The sequence below is a fragment of the Sciurus carolinensis genome, chromosome 3, assembly GCF_902686445.1.
Source record: "Sciurus carolinensis chromosome 3, mSciCar1.2, whole genome shotgun sequence".
NCBI classification, from domain to species: domain Eukaryota; kingdom Metazoa; phylum Chordata; class Mammalia; order Rodentia; family Sciuridae; genus Sciurus; species Sciurus carolinensis.
In genome coordinates this window covers 46,744,328-46,763,006 of record NC_062215.1, presented here as the reverse complement: position 1 = coordinate 46,763,006, position 18,679 = coordinate 46,744,328, and the positions used below count along the sequence as shown (strand labels likewise).

At 35.9% G+C, this 18,679-nt stretch overlaps 1 protein-coding gene across 2 annotated transcripts in view; it reads right to left on the bottom strand.

Annotated features, from left to right (window-relative positions):
• Nucleotides 1-439: 439 nt before the first annotated feature.
• The window catches only part of LOC124980840 (heparan sulfate glucosamine 3-O-sulfotransferase 3A1), a 90,417-nt gene continuing 72,177 nt past the window's right edge, over nucleotides 440-18,679 (bottom strand). Inside the window, exon 2 of one of the 2 annotated variants that reach the window (XM_047546812.1) lies at nucleotides 440-4,219. In XM_047546812.1, the coding sequence (XP_047402768.1) occupies nucleotides 3,598-4,212 (615 nt within the window). In that variant the 5' untranslated portion in view covers nucleotides 4,213-4,219 and the 3' untranslated portion in view covers nucleotides 440-3,597. The remainder of the gene's footprint in view (nucleotides 4,220-18,679) is intronic. The other variant, XM_047546810.1, reaches the window with a different exon arrangement.

The following is an 18,679-nucleotide window of genomic DNA, read 5'->3' as shown; positions in this document are numbered from 1 at the left end:
ATTCTCTCTCTCTCTCCACACTTTGGTTTTTTTCAGGTGACAAGAAATATTGTCACAGCACTGTCGTGGAGGCAAATTGAAACTGCAAGACATGAACTTGAAAGAGCCTTTAGAAATGCTTTGTTGGAATGTTGTTTTTTCACCTCAAGCTGACTGATTCCACTCCACAGAAAGGCAATTATCCATTCGTTATGAGCTATTCCTATATCTCCATTATAAAAATCCAGTTCAGTTCCCTTTAGCACTCCTGATGGAAAGTACAGCATTAAATATTGTTCTTACTGTGACTTCTGAAAGAAAAATTAAAATGGCAATTGCAAGAATTGCTATTAATTGGAATCTGGCTTTTAGATCTAGGTCACATAAAAACTAGTTGTGTGACTCATCTTGTTTTAAATCAGGAACTTCAGCATGACTGACGTTTTGATTGAGATGATTCTTTGTCATGGGCTTGGTGTGTGCATTAAAGCAGGTTTTGGAGCAGTCCAGGACTCTACTCATGAGATGTCAGTAGCATCCCACACTCAACCCTTGAGACAACAAGTGTCTCCAGACATTACCCTGGGATGCACAGTCTTAGCCTTAGTTTCCTCCTCTGTAAAGTGACACTAATGAGAAGAAAGAGTTGCTGTTTTTAAAAGGTGAAATGATGTGTCTGTTACAAAATATTAGGTATTGCTATTTTATAGGCACATTTGTTTATTAATCTTGCATTTAAGAAATCTTCATGGGTAATAGGAGACTTGGCAGGTCTGAGATGGCAGAACAGGATGAATGTGTTTTAGGAGGAATTTATCCCCTTTCAAACTGCAAAATCAACAGTTAAAAATTTACAGACACACTTATGATTTAAGTGTGAAATGGATATTTGATCCAAATTACCACTGAGGTTTATTCTAGCTTTGAAGATACTGGAAATTTTTTTTAAGGTGTAAGATTAATCTTTCCAGAATAGTAAAGACCCATTCTCTAGAAGTCTATTGATTTCCAGTTGTTTGCATAAAATTAATTTGCTTTAAAACTATGCACTATATATGTGATCTCACAAGCAAGGTGCTCAGCATGAAACTGTAGATCTTTTCCAGATATTCTCCTGCAAATATATTCTACCTCTAAGAAAAGTGAAGGGAGTCGATAGGCATGGCTTTGGAGAAGATGGCTTGGAGAAAATATGGCTAAGATGTTCCATTCAAGATCAAACACTTTAATTTGGTGCAGATAAATAGGCAAAGTAAATGGGAGACCAACTTCATGCACAGTAGGAGTTAACAACCACATTGAAGGCAGAAAATGAAACAGTCCTGTCCTGGGTGAAATTTGGAGAATACTCAGTCTAGATCTTTTCACATTTTGCTGAGACCTATAGCTTCAAACACTCTTCCTGGAAATCTTAAAATTTGACAGTATTCCTGGAGTGTTCTGTAGTCATTCTTTTTTAAAATAATAGGAACAAAAGCATCTATGGGTAAGAAGAGATCCTTTGCACTCAATTTTTGTTCTTTTATTATTTCTTCCACACAAAAAGAGGAAGGTTACTGAACGCAACTGTTAGATGCAATTGCCTCTTTGTGCAAGCCATTTTTGCATAATGTCAAGCAAACAAACACAAAAGATTCAGAAGCATAGACAAAATGAGTTAAAAGATGAGGAGAGTTTAAAATGAATATCTTCTTGTTGATAGTGACATTCAAGTAGTACAAAAACAGGCTGTAGTCTTGGAAAATTGAGGGCACAGAAGTGAAGGAAATCAATTGGAAAAAGGTGACCTGACTTTGGGGTTTACTTAATTCCCATAAATGGAATATTAATAAATAAACCCAAAGATTTGGAGCAATGACAAAGTATCTAGAAAATTAAAACATTTTTTTCTTTCATTTGAATCCTGTGTTAGGTTTCTCAAGAAATATTTACATCCTCTGATATAGCATCTATGATAATGCACAATTGTACAGCATTTAAAAGAAAAACCTAATTTTTTTTTTCTTCCAATGACAACACTGGAGAAGAAACAGTATTTTAGCATACTAGAGTGTCTGGTCCTTTAAATCTTGGCAGATAAAGGAAACTTCCATGGAAAAGAGACATTTTTCCTCTTGGGTTTAAACATATAATAAAATGTTGCTGACAGACTAATTATAAATGTTTTATATATTTCATGCATATGTGCTCCTCTCTAAACCAATTTAATTCCCATTAATGCTAATCTTGTTAATACCACTCAGAGAGCAAAGGAATACTCTTAATAAACTATTGATTTATTTGAGTGATTTAAATGAGGAAAGGCAAGGAACAGACAGAAGAAGAGGAAAGCCACCATTATACCCAGAACTGCATTTCTTAGAACATTTTCCAAATATGAATGAGCATTAGTTTAAAATTGGTAGAAAGAGGAAAGGGAAGAAAGAAAATAAAGTGACCAAGTAACAGTCCTCCACTGATGAAAAATAAAAGATTATAAATAAGCTGTTAATTGATCATTTCTTTAGTACTAGTTCCAATGTTAACAGTGAGGTATTACAAATAAACGCAAATTTTCTTTCTTCAAAGAGAGATAAGGAAAAATGAGATTCATACTAATTGAAGTGGGTCTCTCTTTTAAAACAAAAAGTCAAATCAACAAATAGATGAGTAGTACTCCTACCATATTTTATTCTATTCCTAGTGTGGCTGTCTGTTTTGCCCACAATAGGAGAATCCAGTGATTTCTGGCAAACTCAAGTCAAGTATTGATCAGTTAAATTTTTGTGCTTCAAGGTATTTTGATCAACCAAGAGCTAAGAATGACTCCCCAAAGAGGTGGTGTCCAGGTCTTAGTGGTTTTCTTAAGTACAACTATGTAATGATACTGGATGCCATAAGGTTAGCCTGGAATTTAGAAAGCAATAAAAATTCATGTCTGTCCCTTTTTGGATCATCCAAACTAACTTCTAAACTGAAAATATTTCAGTTCCCATTCTCCCTTGAAAAAAGTGGCATGAAATAGGGAGCAAATGGAAGATGGGATTTTGTCCAGGATCATCATCTGACCTTGTGTCATGTTACCTCCCTGAGACTCAGTTTCCCTTGCTGTAAAATGGGGATGATAATCTCTATGTATTACACTCTCATACCAACCACTTAGTCCTATAAGGATCAAAACATGTATTTGAAAGCATTATGAAAACCATGAAGTGATGTGCAAACATATGGTATTATTAAATGGGAAATGATTTATGAATAAAGTGGCAGAGGAAGAAGGTAGAAAAACAGAAGAATGGATAACAATTTTAACAGGGTCTTGTATTAAAGAGAGAGTGCGGGGGATGACCCTCACGATTTTCTTCAAATGGTAACTAATGCATATACTTGATGACTGGGTATAGAGAACACAAAATAAAATTGAAAGTATTTATATGAAGTGAAGATTTCCTTTTCTGTTTATCCAAATGTATGGTGTTGGTTATACATTAAAATGGGGCGGGAGACAGAACAATCATTCATTGCAAAAAATACTGAAACAAATATAGTCAGCACAAATATTAAACTGCCTTTTCTGTACCGATTGGTAAAAAAATATATTATATTTTGATCTTTTTTTTTCTTTTTAAATTATATTTGTTATCCATCCCAGCCGAAGTCGTGCCCGGTCATCTGGTAGAACTTCAAGTTGAAGGGCCGGTAGAACTCGCGCAGTCTCTGCACCACCTCGCGGTCGATCTCGGGGTGGGTCCTGCCTTTGGTTTTGCCCAGGCAGTGGGGTTTGCTGCTGCCCTCGGCCTTCTTCAGGCAGGGGAAGCCCTTGGTCTTGTTGAAGTAGAAGTGCTTGTCGGTGATGATGCGCTTGAGGCCCAGGAAGTCCTGCACGCGGCCCAGCTCGCCGGCCGGGTCGCTGATGAGCCGCTCGCCGCTCACGAAGAGCATCTGGCCGATGGGGAAGTGGCGCAGCCAGTGCTCCAGGTGCTTGGCGTAGATGCCGATCTGGATGGCGCTCCACGACGTGTCGATGAGGCCCGTGCTCCTGTTTTTGAACGTCAAGCTCTCGAAGGTGGGGATGTCGGGCCGCTTGGAGAGCGTCTGCGTGTAGTCCGAGATGGCCCTGGTCACCGGGTCGCGCACCACCACGATGAGCTTGGTGTCCTTGGACATGGCCGAGATGCGCGCGGGCGCCTCCCGCGTGACAAAGTAGCTGGGCGTCTTCTCCATGGTGATCTGTCCTTCCAGGGTTCTCGGCATCAGGTCCCTGAGCAAAACAGAGAGGCTTGTTAGTAATTGAAAATGATTTACCTATAGAACTTGTGCTAAGGAGACGCAGTTCAATATGCCATCTAATCCAGACTTCCTGGGTTCCAACTGCATCTCCCCATTTACTAAAAGTGGAGAAGTCACATAATCACTCTGACCTGTAGTTTCCTCATGCATGGAGTGGAGAATGATGTTGCCTTTTTCATACAGTTGTTGAGATCCTTAATTGAGTAAATATTCCTCAACTGCTTAGAAATGTGCCAGGCACAGAATAAGTGCTCTGTTAAATTTTTATTTTTTATTATCAATCTACAATGCTGTGAGAAAATAACCTTGGTCAAATTCTTTAAGTGAATCATAATACTCTATTGTTTAACGTGCTCTTCATCTTTGTCCTGTTGATTCTTCCTGATGAGTGGTAGAACCATTTTGTCATGTTTGAATAGAAATCCCACCAAAGTCTGGATAGAGCAATAATAAATACAATAACACTGCTATGAAATGGTATTAATACATCCATGTCCTTCCTATCCACCTCCTATTCTATTCCTGGTATGACTGCTTTTATACAAGCAGTCTTGCCCTTGATACAAGAATTCAATAATTTCTCTCAAAGAGGGTATTCCTATCACCAAAGCAATTATATTTAACATGATATCATAATACACAGTTGTCCTCCCTTATCCACCATTTTGCTTTCCCTGGTTTCAGTGACCTGCCCTTGACGGTGGTCCAAAAATATTAAATGTTAATTTCCAGAAATAATCAATTCATAAATTTTGAATGGTATGCCATTCTGAGTAGCATGATGAAACCATGTCTCACTCTGACTTGCCCAGGATGTGAATTGTTCCTTTGCTCAGTGTATCCATGATGTTAATCCTTCCTGTGGACTAGTCGCATAGTAGCCATCTTGGTTAACAAATTGACTGTCACATTATGGCAGTGCTTGTGTTCAAGTAATCTCTGTTTTATTTAATAATGGCCCCAACGTGCAAGAGGAGCGATGCAAAGGAATCAGGAGGGCATAGAACATGAAAGCACAGATTAACCCTGGTAGTAGGTAGCAGGGCTGCAGGGCATATAGGGAAAAACATGAACAGGAGAGAGAAAATCTACTTGCTCTTCCAATTTAAGTATGGGTCCATTAAAAGCATTTTTTATTTGAAATATGTTCTATATTTTTTTTGCTTATTAAAGCATTGTTATTCTAATTCTTAGTTTTCTAAGAAATAAATGGTGCTCCAATCACTATTAGATAAAATAAATATGGGGAATTTATTGCAATGACTAAATGTATTTTGTCCTTTGATCTATTGATAAAAAGAATCCAACTTATAAATATTCTTATATTGCATTTTTGTTTATTACTGGAATAAACTCCACTTGTTGATGGTATACTGTTTGTTTGCATGTAGTCTTGAACTTGATTTGTCATTATTTTGTTTTGAAGTTTTCATCCACATTCATTAATGAGATGTTCCTGACATTTTTCTTCTGTTAATAGCTTAATTAATTTTTAGAGTATAAATTATTCTACAATATTCTACATATAAAATGGGTTGAGACCATTCCATATTTTTCTGTGTCCTTAAAAAATTTAAATAACAAAATAATTTTCTATTACTTTAAAGTTTCTGGGAAGTCATCTACAAAGCCATTTAATACTCATACTTTGAGGAATGAAGGTAAGAAAAATAATGTGATCTTTAAATAGTTCCTCACTTTCTTGTATAGGGATTAGCCTTTTGTAATACTCTGCCTTGTCTTTTTTTGATTTGGGAAATCATTATTTTTCTAAAAGTCATTCACTAAGTAGCTAGAGTTATATTCCCACTCTCAACCATGATTTTATATTTTCTTCCTTTCCTCCTTTCTTGTTTAGATTATCTTTTCTAATTCACTGATCTTCAGTTTTGTTTTTCTAATGCCTCCCTTTATTGTTTAAAGTTAAGCTTTATTGTTCTTCATATTTATTTCACTGATACTTAGCTCATTGATTCCAATTTTTCTTTTAAGTAATAAAAGTGTTTTCAGGCTATTATCTCTCCAGGTATAGTCTTGGTCAAATCCCCTAAGCTTTGACATGCACTCTTGTTATTATGGTAGTTGAGTCAATATTTAGTGATTATGTTTTACAGTTTTGATTTCCCTTTTGATTCAGGCAAGCATTATCTAAAGGTGTACTTATTTTTAAACCTGTTGATCCATCATTTTATTAATTTTATAATTAGCTTCTGTTATACATTTGGAATGAAAGGATGTTTTGGGTTTGACTTCATTGCTGCCTCAAAATTTTGTCCCACTTACACCCTTTATTGACCATACATTGTAGAAAATGTCAAAGATACAAGTAGAGAAAATTGTAAACTGAATTACAGGTACCTTATATTCAGCTTCAAAAATTAAAAATTATAGCCTTTTCATTTATAAATACCCTCATTTCCACAGCTCCACCATGTCAATAGGATCATGTTGACATCCTCACAGGCAGCATATTACTTGGTTTGTAAATACTCCACCTGCATTATTATCTGACACAAATCCTGCAACATTTTTGATGATCTGTCACTGATAGTCCCTTCATTTTAATGACCCAAATTTTCTCCTATTTTCATTTTCTTTGATAATTTCAAGAAGGTTAACTTTATCTCTTCTTTTTTTTTAAGGAAGAGTGATAATTAGACATTTGGTTTCTCTTGTTTTTTTTTTTTTTTAAATGTTTAAAAGAAATTTGCACTTTCTTTTTTAACATAACTGTAATGTTCCGCACTAGTTCACCCATTAAATATACCTCAATATCTAGGTGTATTGAACAAAAGCAGGGAGTTTTGAGGGAACACTTATTGTCCTTTGCCACTTATGCATGCCAATTTCATTGTGTGTTTTCCTTCCTAGAACCAAGAAGTTGATCAGGGCAACCTACTTTGGGAGCTTAGAGCCATACAGAGATGGTTGAAATTCTCAATGGAATTTGACCAAATGCAAGGAAAAGTTTCAGGCTATAAAAAAAATGCAAACATCAAATACATGAAGTGATAACAAGGAATACTGTTAATTTTTAAAATGTCAGCATTCCTTCTCCTTTACTATAATCTTTGACTTATACTACTTTATTTCAAGACTTGGCCAAAATATAAAGTAGTTATAGCTGATTTCACTCAGGAGCTCCTGAATGGCTTCTTTCTGGGGGGAGATATACCCTTAAGACCCCTCTTGGAGATCAAAGCTATAGATTGGGCTGGGCCAAAGGAAACACTACTATGTCTGAAAAAGAAAAAGAAAAAAAAGAAACTATAATTTAAATTATTTTAATAGAGTAGGGAAAAGAGCTATCACAAATAGAACTTTGAAGAGGAAGTAACTAAAATAGGACTTTAAAAGAAAAACACATGAACTACATACTGTCATCTACAAGAGAATTGACTGGTTAAATCAGGTGGTGGTGGGGGAGAGTTGGGCTTAACTACAAGCTACTTCAAGTTAATTTTTGAGGAAGGATAAAGTGATAGTCTAAATAAATCCTAAACAGAGTTTAGGCTGTAAAGAAAAGCTTTTGTCTTTGCTTTTTTATAAAAAAAGGACACACAGCAGGATTGTTTACATTGCAATATCCTTTTTAAAATTTTAAGTGGTTTTCTTAGCACAGTTTAGATTTTAATATTCAAAAAATACTCATCATTCACACACACACACACACACACACACACATACACACACACACAATGCAAATGTAAATTGCAATACTGCATTTCAGGTGTTTAGGAAAACTTGGAGATTGTCCTTTTTTATCTGAATAAGGCCCATGTTTTGATTTGACTCTGTGTATGCACATGGACCCAGGATGGGCAGCAAAAAGTCTATTCAAGTAGAATGAGAGGTTTCAAGGATTACTAGACAGGCTATGGGAGAACAAGGGTGTGTGAGAAGACACATGATGGAGAGATGGAAATTGATGGTGGGAAGACAAGGTCTTAGGAGGACTTTATTTCCAGGCCAACTAGTGTAGGTTATTCCAACTTCAGCTCTGAGTTATAAATAGAATTTGAAGAATTCCATCATATTTATTGGGATGAAGAATGCGGTAGAGACCGAAATTACAAAAAGAAATTAGAAAGGAGTAGTTGATTTTTTTACAGAAGACAAAGAAGAGCTCTCACGAGCAAATTAAGGATTACTACAAGATGAGTTATGTACATTTGTTCTTTGTCTCCAAAGAACTCAATGAGAATTCACAATAAACCTAAAGTGGAAGCAAACCAAGTGTCCACCAATAGATGAATGGTATGCAGGAGATGGTAAATCTATACAATGGACTATTATTCAGCCATAAAGAGAAAGGAAATTCTATCATATTCTACAAAATGGATGAACAATGGGGATTTCACAGTAAGAGAAATAAGCCAGTCACGAAAGGAAAAATTCTGCCTGGCTCCACTTATATGATATAGCTAGGGTAGACAACATCATAGAGTTAGAAAGAATAATGACAACCAGGGACCAGGGATGGAGGAATGGGCAATTGTTTGATGAGTGCTGTTTCAGTTTGCTAAAACTAAAAGTTTTGGAGATGATTGGGTAATGATATGTGCCTACTTAATGCTACTAAACCTAAAAATAAATTTAGAATGGTAAATTTTATGTTATGTATATTTGACTGCAATTCTGTTAAATAACAAAAAGGTAACTCAAGAACGGACAAAGGCTTTAATGGCATGAATAGGATTTAGTTACACAAAGGGTCATTTGGCCTTCCAAATAATTAAACATTAGAACAAGTACTGGAGGAAGCTGTGGTTTTTCTTTCCTCCTCCTAGACCAAATAAGAATAAAATAACTCATGACATTTTGTGAAGTTGATTTGAAACAGAAAATGGGATCTGTGGCCTGTCTCTTCTCACTGCTTCTTGGGTGACCAGTAGCTAGTAACTTAATGTCACTAAATTTGGTTTATTCATCTAAGTAGAAAAACCAAGCCAAACATTCAGGAAATCTGGACCATTGCTACAAAGAATACCCCATGCATTGTTCTTAAGAAAGTAAAGCCCAGTGTTGTAATATTCCAGCTGCCAGAAGAACCCCATTCAGTCTAGAGAAGAAGGGTTCAGAGGAAGTCAGAGATACACCTGGGGCATTCACACATCTGTCCATTTGATGTTTAGACAATGAAGCAGTCTGGTTTGAAGGCCATGAGCTGACCACTTTCTTTGGAAGGACAGAGACTAGCTTGTTATGGTGTGAGAGACAGGAGCTTAGTTTCTAAGGGGATACTATTTCCTTTCATACACATCCATCTGATTCAGATACCATGCCACCCTGCTGTGATGCAGATTTCATTTTTGATCTGATCAATCACACTGGGTAATCTCTATGGGCCTATAGTTGTTTGTGCAGCTGTCCATCTCTGGTGTGGGAAATGTTATGACCAAGCAGGAACCATGAGAGACAGGCTAAATAGACCGTTCTTCTCTATTCAAGCCCTGGACCAAGTCAGTAGTTTATGGTAAGTGTTCTAAAATGCCATGCTGCTGGTAGGACAGATCTGCCTCACTGATAGTCTGAGAGTCAAGTCCTTACTTTGGATAAAATAGCCAGTACTTCAGCACTGCCACATCATGACACCTCTATGATTAGGAGCACCACCCAGGGGAGCCTTCCATAGAGTGCAACAACACATATTTATTGTTTATCTAATTTGTGCAAGAAGAACTAAAAAAGAACCTACCTATTGCTTCACCTGTCTTGAAATCAATTTGGGCCATTTCCACTGAATTCTCACTGACCCCATATTGTCTTCTTCCTCCTCTACCATCCATCTAGAATTGCTATTTGTCCTTTTTGGAAGTAACCCCTCCTAAATAAATAAATATTTCTTCCTTTATTTCACATTTTAATAAAAGTGTTTTGCCAATGGGCTATTCAAAGGATAAGTAAATATTGACCTCTGCCTCTTATTATACAGAAAAATCATTCTATATCACTTGCAGATATAAATATGAATGGTAAATCAATGAAATGTGTGGATAGATACCTAAAAAAACACAATGATTTTGAAGGAAGCAGATATTTGAGTTTTATTAAACTATAAAAAATGGTGAATTAGACTATATTAAAAATAAGGACCAAAAAAATAAGGACTTTTGTTTATCAAATGGTACCATTAAGTGACTAAGAGGCAAAACTCAGAATGAGTAAAAATATTAAATACATACATCTGACAAGATTCATCCACAATATGTAAAGAGAGCCTATAAATCAATAAGTTATAGAAAAACTAAACAGCATAAGAGAAAAATGAACAAAACCTTGAATAACCACTTCATAGAAGAGAGAGTATTCAAATTTTCAAGAAACTCATGAAAAGGTGGTGAATTACACAGCTGTCATAGAGATCAGGGGGTTATGATCCCCCAATTTTTCTGATGAGGAAGCTGAGATTCAGAGTAGCTCAGAGCATTTTGAATTTCTCATGGTCAGAACATGGAAGGTGATGGGGGTTCTCCCAATGCTAATGCAACATTATTTTTGTTGCATCAGATAAGAGGAAGTCATCTGTCAAAGGGACTCAGAAAAAGAATAAACAGAGCAAATTCAACAGATGGAGAACAAGAGAACCTGAGTTGTCCAAAACATAGCTGAGAAGATCCTGAATAGAAGCGAGGTGAAGGAATTTGTGTGCCTGGACTGAGGAGTCATATGAAATAAGACTGAAGAGATGATATATGGTTACTGTCAGGAGCATTAAATCTGAGGCAGTGTTCAGGTTAGAGTGGAGTAGGAAAAAAGGCAGGAGGCTATATAGAAGGTTCTTCCAATATGATCCAGTTTGAGGAACTGAAGACCTGGACTAGATGCTAATAGTGTAAAAAGACAGGGGTAAATAAGAATAAGAGACATACTCAGAGAGGAACTGATGAAACTGGACAGCTGATTTCTGAAAGAAACACTAGAGATGTTTACAAAGAAGATCTCAAAGGTCGAAAGGTGGAAAATGATAGAGATTTTACCAAAAAGTTTGGTTATTTTGTAATCATTTCTCCACTCCAAAATAGAAACACACTTATAATTTTCTTTTTCAGTAGAGTGAAACCTACTTTTAAAAAGTCAGGATTTCTGCTTCAGGAGTCTAATGGAGATAAAACACCATTGGTTTTAGTCTAAAATAAGGCTCAGATAAGTCACATATTCCCACAATGTGGTTGTATAGGAAATAAAAACCAGAAAAAGAAATGAATTTCAGTCTTTTTCTGCTGTTAATAAACTGTGAAATCTTGAAGAAGTCACTTTTCTACTCTGGGCCTTAGTTTCTTCATAAGCAAAACAAAGCTATTGTCCTTGATGTCTCTGGAACTGTACACTTCTAAGATCTCATGCATAACTTGGGACTTTAATCCACTGCTAATTTCTCAAATTTAAAGCTCTGCACAGTTTCACACTGTTCTGTTCTCAAGTGCGGCTCCACCAATCAAACCAAGAGATTTGTATAAATAATTATGCAGGGCAATTCTACATCAACAGAATTGATTTTGAAAATCAATGAAGCCTGAAAGAATATAGTTCAAATAATTGATGCCAAGAGAAAAGCGCTGAGGTTAGTCCAAGTGAAGGCTAACTTGGCACTTTCCTTGTGTTTGGGGGCAGCAGAAAGACCAGGAAGTCCATCAGCTCAGTGGTCTTACTGTATCTGATAAGGCAAGTTTGTGACAAAGGAGACCAATGTCTGCATCATGCTTCCCCTGCGCCTATAACATCAAATAAGATGTCACACTGGAAGATGATATTCATGAATTGAGCTAGAATAAAAATAACAGATGCAGGGTGCCAGGAATTCAAGTCCAAAGACCTTAGGAAGACTGTGATAAAGACAAAAGCAAATGCCTACTTATTAAGCCTTTACCATAGACTAAGACCTGATGTCATATTCTTTGCATCTCACAGCAACTAGTCATGAGCTGGAATTATTTTCCTAATTTCACAGATGAGGACATAGGCTCAGGGAGATAAAATGGTTGGTCCAAAGATAGATGGTTATGAATAAAAGGGAGAGAGTGAAGATGGAGGTCTGTCTAGTCTTAAAATGCATGTTCTTTCAACCTTCCCAAACATCCAGGCAAATCAATGTGACCTGTCATTGATGTCACTGACCAACTTTGACATTCTGAAAGAACACATTTGAGTACTAAATACATTCCTTCCCTATTCACTGTAGAATACAAATCACCCTTCCCTGAATCTCACAAGCAGCTAATACACATAACATGGTTTTCAAAAGCTGTCTGCTATAAGGGAAGAATGTGCTTCCAGAGGAACTCCCGTGTTGTAATGCAAAAGCAATTTACCTTGAGAAATAAATAAATCTGGCCCATATATGCATACTTTCTTATTTTTTTTTTTTCTTAGTCTGTACAATCAAACAGGACCTTGTGTCTGTTTTTGTAAGCCTCCAACAGCATCAAATGCTAGGAAGAGCATGCTCTTTTCATGGCCATGGCCTGAAGGCAGTTCCACTGGGTCCCTGATGGCATGCGCCTGGGAGGGGAGGAAACTGTTGCAAATGCAGAGCTGTCAGCCTGCTGTCTCTGGAGCCAGGCCCCACTCACATTCATATTTCTTTTCCTGCTGTTGCTATGTGAGACCTCACTCAAAACGTGACTTGTGAGGCTGGAAAGAAAACTCCCTTTAGATGATGTTTGAGTTGGCTTCTGTAGGAGAGGAAGACTGAAGTTGCTCCCACACTGGCCGATCTGGATGTGCAATTTTAAGAATGGAACTGTCATCGAGTTAAACATCAGAAGTAGAGGCTGGAACACTGTGTGGTGCTACAGAAAGTATATTCCTTCCAGAACTCTGAAGGATTAAGTAATGAAAGAGAAAAAATATGCTTCTGACTCTCACCAGGATTTATGATATGATATGCACAAAACGAAAGCTGATTTCAGGAAAGCAATACAATATTCCTTGAACTCCAGGGGAGGAGAGAAAAGCTGAGAATTCTTGGTTGCTAATTTTGGAAGGTTGCAAAAAAGTACAGAGAATACATCTGTGGTCAGGTCAGGTCAAATAGCTCTCCTGAGAGGGAAGGGGTAAGAGTTATCTTGATCATAAATTCAAGGAAAAAATCATTCATGTTGATCCTTGGAGTTTCCCAAGTGAGTCCACTCATTATCTCATTCATTGACTGAGGAATTCTAAAAATAGACCAATGTCTTACAAAGCTTATTGCTTCACCAGCCCTATCCCTTTTATGTTTGCTTCATTGGAAAATTAGGGTATTCCTAAGGTTTAAATTATTATTAATTATTATAAATCATAAATATAACATATATAAAAATATATAAATATAAATATATAAATATATAATAAATATAATTAATTTTTATTAATGCAGATATAAAAATGAGTTCAAAGAGCAGGAATAAAATAGAACTGTATTACTTAGATCTAGAATCTAAAGTTCGATATTAAGAAGCCCTTAGAAGAGCATATGTGTAAGAGAGAGAGAGATGGAGAGATGGGGAGAGGAAAAAGACAGAGAGGGAGAAATTGAGACATTACAAGCAGAAAGAGATGAAGAAATTGAGAGAGAGAGAGAGAGATCAACCAGAGAACAGAAAAGTGCAAAGGCTGTAATCTCCTAAACAGCTCCACTGAACATTAGAACTAGGAGTAGAAACCTCAGAAATTCTCTAAAATTCAGCTCCTTGATTTCACAGATTTGGAAAGGTCTGAGAAATGTCTCTTCTAATTTCTGTAGCCAAATGGACTTGCAGCTGGTCTTAGATTCTGTGTCTCCTGACCCTTGGGTCACTGTCCTTTCTGGATATTGTCATTCTGTCTTAATTCTAGAAATAGAAAATTCCCAGAGTTTGACCACCTTCAAGTTTCAAATCCCTGAAATATAAAATTCACCCATGAAGGTAATATTCCCTGCAGTATTCTGAACAAGGAAAGTTATATTAAATGTGTGTCCTCCCTAAAGGGAGAACTGGTTTTCTTCAACTTATCTGGTACTTTTAAGCACAATATAAGGTCAACAACCTAGAAGAGGAAAATGGAATTCTTAATCAAAGTGTGGAGACCAGGAGCTAAGGGTAGGCACTCTCTCAAGTCTTTGGTAGCTGCTATAGCAAACCCTCCCCACGTAAGCTCATCTTGGCTCCTGACAGGAGTTTTATAAATGATTAGTTTGAGAGCTGTGCTATCTGCTTTTGTGCTACTGGGGACAGCTGCTTCAGAACAGTCTTTTCACCAGCCTGGAATTATCAGGTCTCTGCATATGTGCAGCTGAAGATAAGAGGGTAAAAACGTGCTTTCCTTGTTTGGAAATCAACAATCAAAGGACAGTGGGGAAGCTGAGGGAGGACCATGATGAGGACAAATCTGAAATTTTAGAAAGGTTCTTTGTTATATTTTGGCAATGATGGGTATTTTGTTTGTTCTTTCCTTTTTTTCTGTTTATTTTATTCTGTTTGTTAGGATCTAGACACAAAATAGGTGCTAAGTCAGAAGGTCTTTCAACTTTTAAACTGGAAAAGTAGATGAAGGTATGATTTTAGTAGTGGTGTGGGACTTTGACTACCTGGTTATTCTTTCTAAAGTCTGCTATGAGCACCCTATATGACTATTTCAGCTTCTTCGAACAATAAAAATGATACCCTTTGAGTCTAAGATCAAAATGGAACTTCCAGAATAATTTCACTCATGATATAAAACAAATCTCCAGAATAATAAGGTCATTCTGAAATGAGGCAGGCCAACAAGACAAAGTTCAGGAAAGCCATCAATAAGTGAACATTTTACACATCAGCATGGCTGCACCAGATGCCGCCTATGAAGGGGTAAAAACACCTATCCATAGGGACACAAGAAAGATTCTAGTTTAAGTTCACGATTTAGAAAAGAACACAAATCATATACTTGCATGCACAAATTTATTACAGAAACCATCACTCAAACATTAGCACAGTATAACTTGTATCCCTAAACAGCCTCTCCTGTGCCTAACACTGTTCGGGCCTTGGGGAAATGCTTCTCCAAACCTCTTGCACTGTATCCTCAACACAAAAGTTCTGAATGCTGAAAATGTGCATGGGTTATGTTGCTACAAACATTGAAGATGAACAATGTTTCCAGAGTACACAAGGATTTAAGAAAGGTAAGTTAGTTAAGAGAAAAACAATTCAGCAACTTATCATGTGTTTTATATCAGGTAGCATGAAACCACTTCTCAGTATTAAGGTATCATTTCCGAGTATTAATGAGTATTCATTTCTTTGCTTCACCTCCTATTCCAGTTAATAGTCCTGGAGGAACTCACAACATTTGCACATGGAGGCAGAGGGCATTTTATCTGGGGACATGAATGGGGCCACTCTGACACTTGTACATAGCTAGTTCTAGGTGAAACAGATCAGCACGACATTGATTCTGCGGGAAGCTAGATGGATGTCAAAGCTGGAATTGAGATCAGTTCTTAATCCACAAAAATGATTAGTAAGAATCACAATTTAAAAAAAAATTAAGAAGTCAATTTTAAATAATTTTCTTTGTATTTAGTCTTTGAATTTTGATAGGTAACTTGGAATGCTTTGGAAGAAAAACAACTTTTAGGACAGGAAAATAACAAAATTCCTTAAGTTTTACATTTATTTTAATTTACAATTTTGATCTGAATCTATTCCAGTTCATGCACTCACACTTCAAAAAATCTTTTTGTTCAAGGTCACTGACTTATCACCCACAAGCTAAATCTAGATATTTTTTGCATTATTGGAGGACTCCATTTATATGAAGCATTAAGAAAAAGCAGCCTGTAGTAAAAGAAAGCAGAGTAGATGTTGCCAAGAACTGAAGAGAGGAGGTAATGAAGATGTTCTGGAATTAGGTAGTGTTGGTGATTAGCTATTTTCATAAATTTCATTGAACCAAAGCCATACCCATTTGCTTATGCATTGTCTAAGCACTTTTTTGAACTACAATAGCAGGATTGAGTAGTTTTGACAGAGCACATATGGCTTGCAGAATCTATAATATTTATTGCCTGATCCTTTCCAGAAAACATTTCTCCACCCCTGATTTAGACCATTACTGTCAATAGAATAAAATTAATATAAAAATCATGATTGTAACATAATTAGTATTTTACTGAAACTGAGGGATGAAAAATAAATTGGGCTGTGTAAGTATACCAAAGGTCATGATTTGTGTGTGTCTTTATTTTATTACTCATCCAAACATTGCTGGCCATCAATGGAATACCCAAATGAGCAATAATAATTAAATTGAGTCATTTTTGGTATTTTGCCAACTTTCTGACATAGAAAAAAAAAAAAAAACAATAGATTGAAGCCTGTTTTTTCTGTTTTGTTGTTATAGAGGAATATTTGTCAAAATAGGAGAATAGACCATATTTCATTTAATAGTATATTAGCTTGATTTATAACTTTTTAAATGTTTAGACATATGGTATGTGAGCCTTCATCTACCCTTTTGTCCAGGGACTTAAAAATGTTAAGGGTGGGACTGAAGAAAATGCACCAGGACTCAAAGAAGCCATTATAAAGGAAAACAAGGCAGACAGGGCTCTTGATTTCAAATAAGCCTGAGGGCTGTCAGCAACTGAACTTCCCAAACAAAGCAATTCGAATGTCCTAGGAGGGTTCACCACAGCAGAGATGTCACCCACATCTCACATCTGACTGACTAAACAGGGATCCCCCTTTCACACGGAAAACAAAACATTACAGGCTCCAGGGTAAGACTAGGGAGAACATTGTTGCCTTCCAAATGAGCTTTTTCTTAATTAATTTAAAAAAAATTTTAATCACACAAGTTGAAAAGGTTCATTAGAGAACACAGAAAATTCAGAGAGGCACAAAATTGTCAATAAAAAAATCACTCACCCATCAATCTGGTGTAGTATTTTAAAATACACCCATCCAAACTTCATTCTATGTAGATCTTTATAATTTATTTGCCAAATGAAATGATATTATCCATACATTCTAAATTGCTTTTAGACCTTAGGAATAAGTAGAAAACATCACTTCTGCCAGTAAATTCATTTCTACTTCACTTCAAAAGACTGTGTGGTGTCCTACATACTAAATGCCAATAAAGTGCTTAGTGAATTCCATATTGTTGAATACTTAGCTTGTTGCCAAAACCAATATTTCTATTCACATGTTTATTTCCTTGAAGTAGAAATGAAGGCATGCATATTTTAAAGGTTCTTGAATCATATTGTCATGTTACCTTTTATAAAATTTTGTTTTTTAATTTTAGTAAATATTTTGCTGTATTTAAATATTCAGTATGTAAAAGTATGTGTTTTCTTAGGCACTCATTAATACTATGTTATATGGCACGATTGCTGCCAATAGACATAGAGAAATAATTTTTCAATATTTAATATTTATTTTTAAATTTGTGAACATTTTCCCAGATGTTTATTAAGAATATGATTTTAAAAAGACATTTCCTGGTTATGTTTTGGTTTGGTTCAGCTTGATTTTTTTGCCTGTTATTTTCCACTGGCATGATTTTTTTCCCCTAGATTTGACATATTTTCTTTATATTAATGGCATTTACCCTTTATTCTGGCATCTTATTTCTAATTTCTCTTTTGTTCATGGTGTTTTCAATTTTTCTATGATTTGAAATCTATTCTTCTTTTTCTTATGTCTTTTGGTCTACTTCCATTATGTTTTCTGAATGAGGTTGTTCTTTCCTTAATATTAAGTAAATACATATCTATGTTTCATTTTATTTTTACTCATTTTGATATTCACTTTAAATTATGGTTGTGATTGAATTCTAAGTATTTTTCCTTTTGAATACTAACCAGGTAAGCATCCTTTATCCAGTGTTAGTATGCCACCTGTATCATGTGCTAAGTTCCTTTGTAACCCTCATTTTGTGCATGAACTTCTTGAATTTTGTTCTATGTTTATTTTGGCACTAGTAGAACACTCGATTATTGCGCTTCATACATCTCAAATCTAAAAAGAAATTCCCTATCTATTCTACTTTTGCATGAAATTTACTGGATAAGTTCTCTTCCAAATGGACTGGAGAATTACAAAATATCTTTGTCTCTTTCTCCTCTTCACTTCTGCTAAAATTGGAATTCCATAAAATGTCAGGACTAATTTGGAAAGAAATGGCATTTTTACTCTACTAAGCCCATCAATCTAAGAAAATGATGTTTCATTTATACAAATGTTCTTTATGTTCCTTGGTAAAGCTCTTATTTTATATTTAAATTAGCATATAGTAAAATGGACTTTTTTTGGAGCACAACTCTGAAATGCAAAATATATGTAGATTTGTGTAACTTCTGCCACATTTGGAATAGGAGAACTCCATCACTTCACTATCATGCGATTGCTTTGTAGTCTTACCCTCCCCTCAACCCTTACCTCTGGCAAATACTAATGTGCTTTCTATCACTATAGTG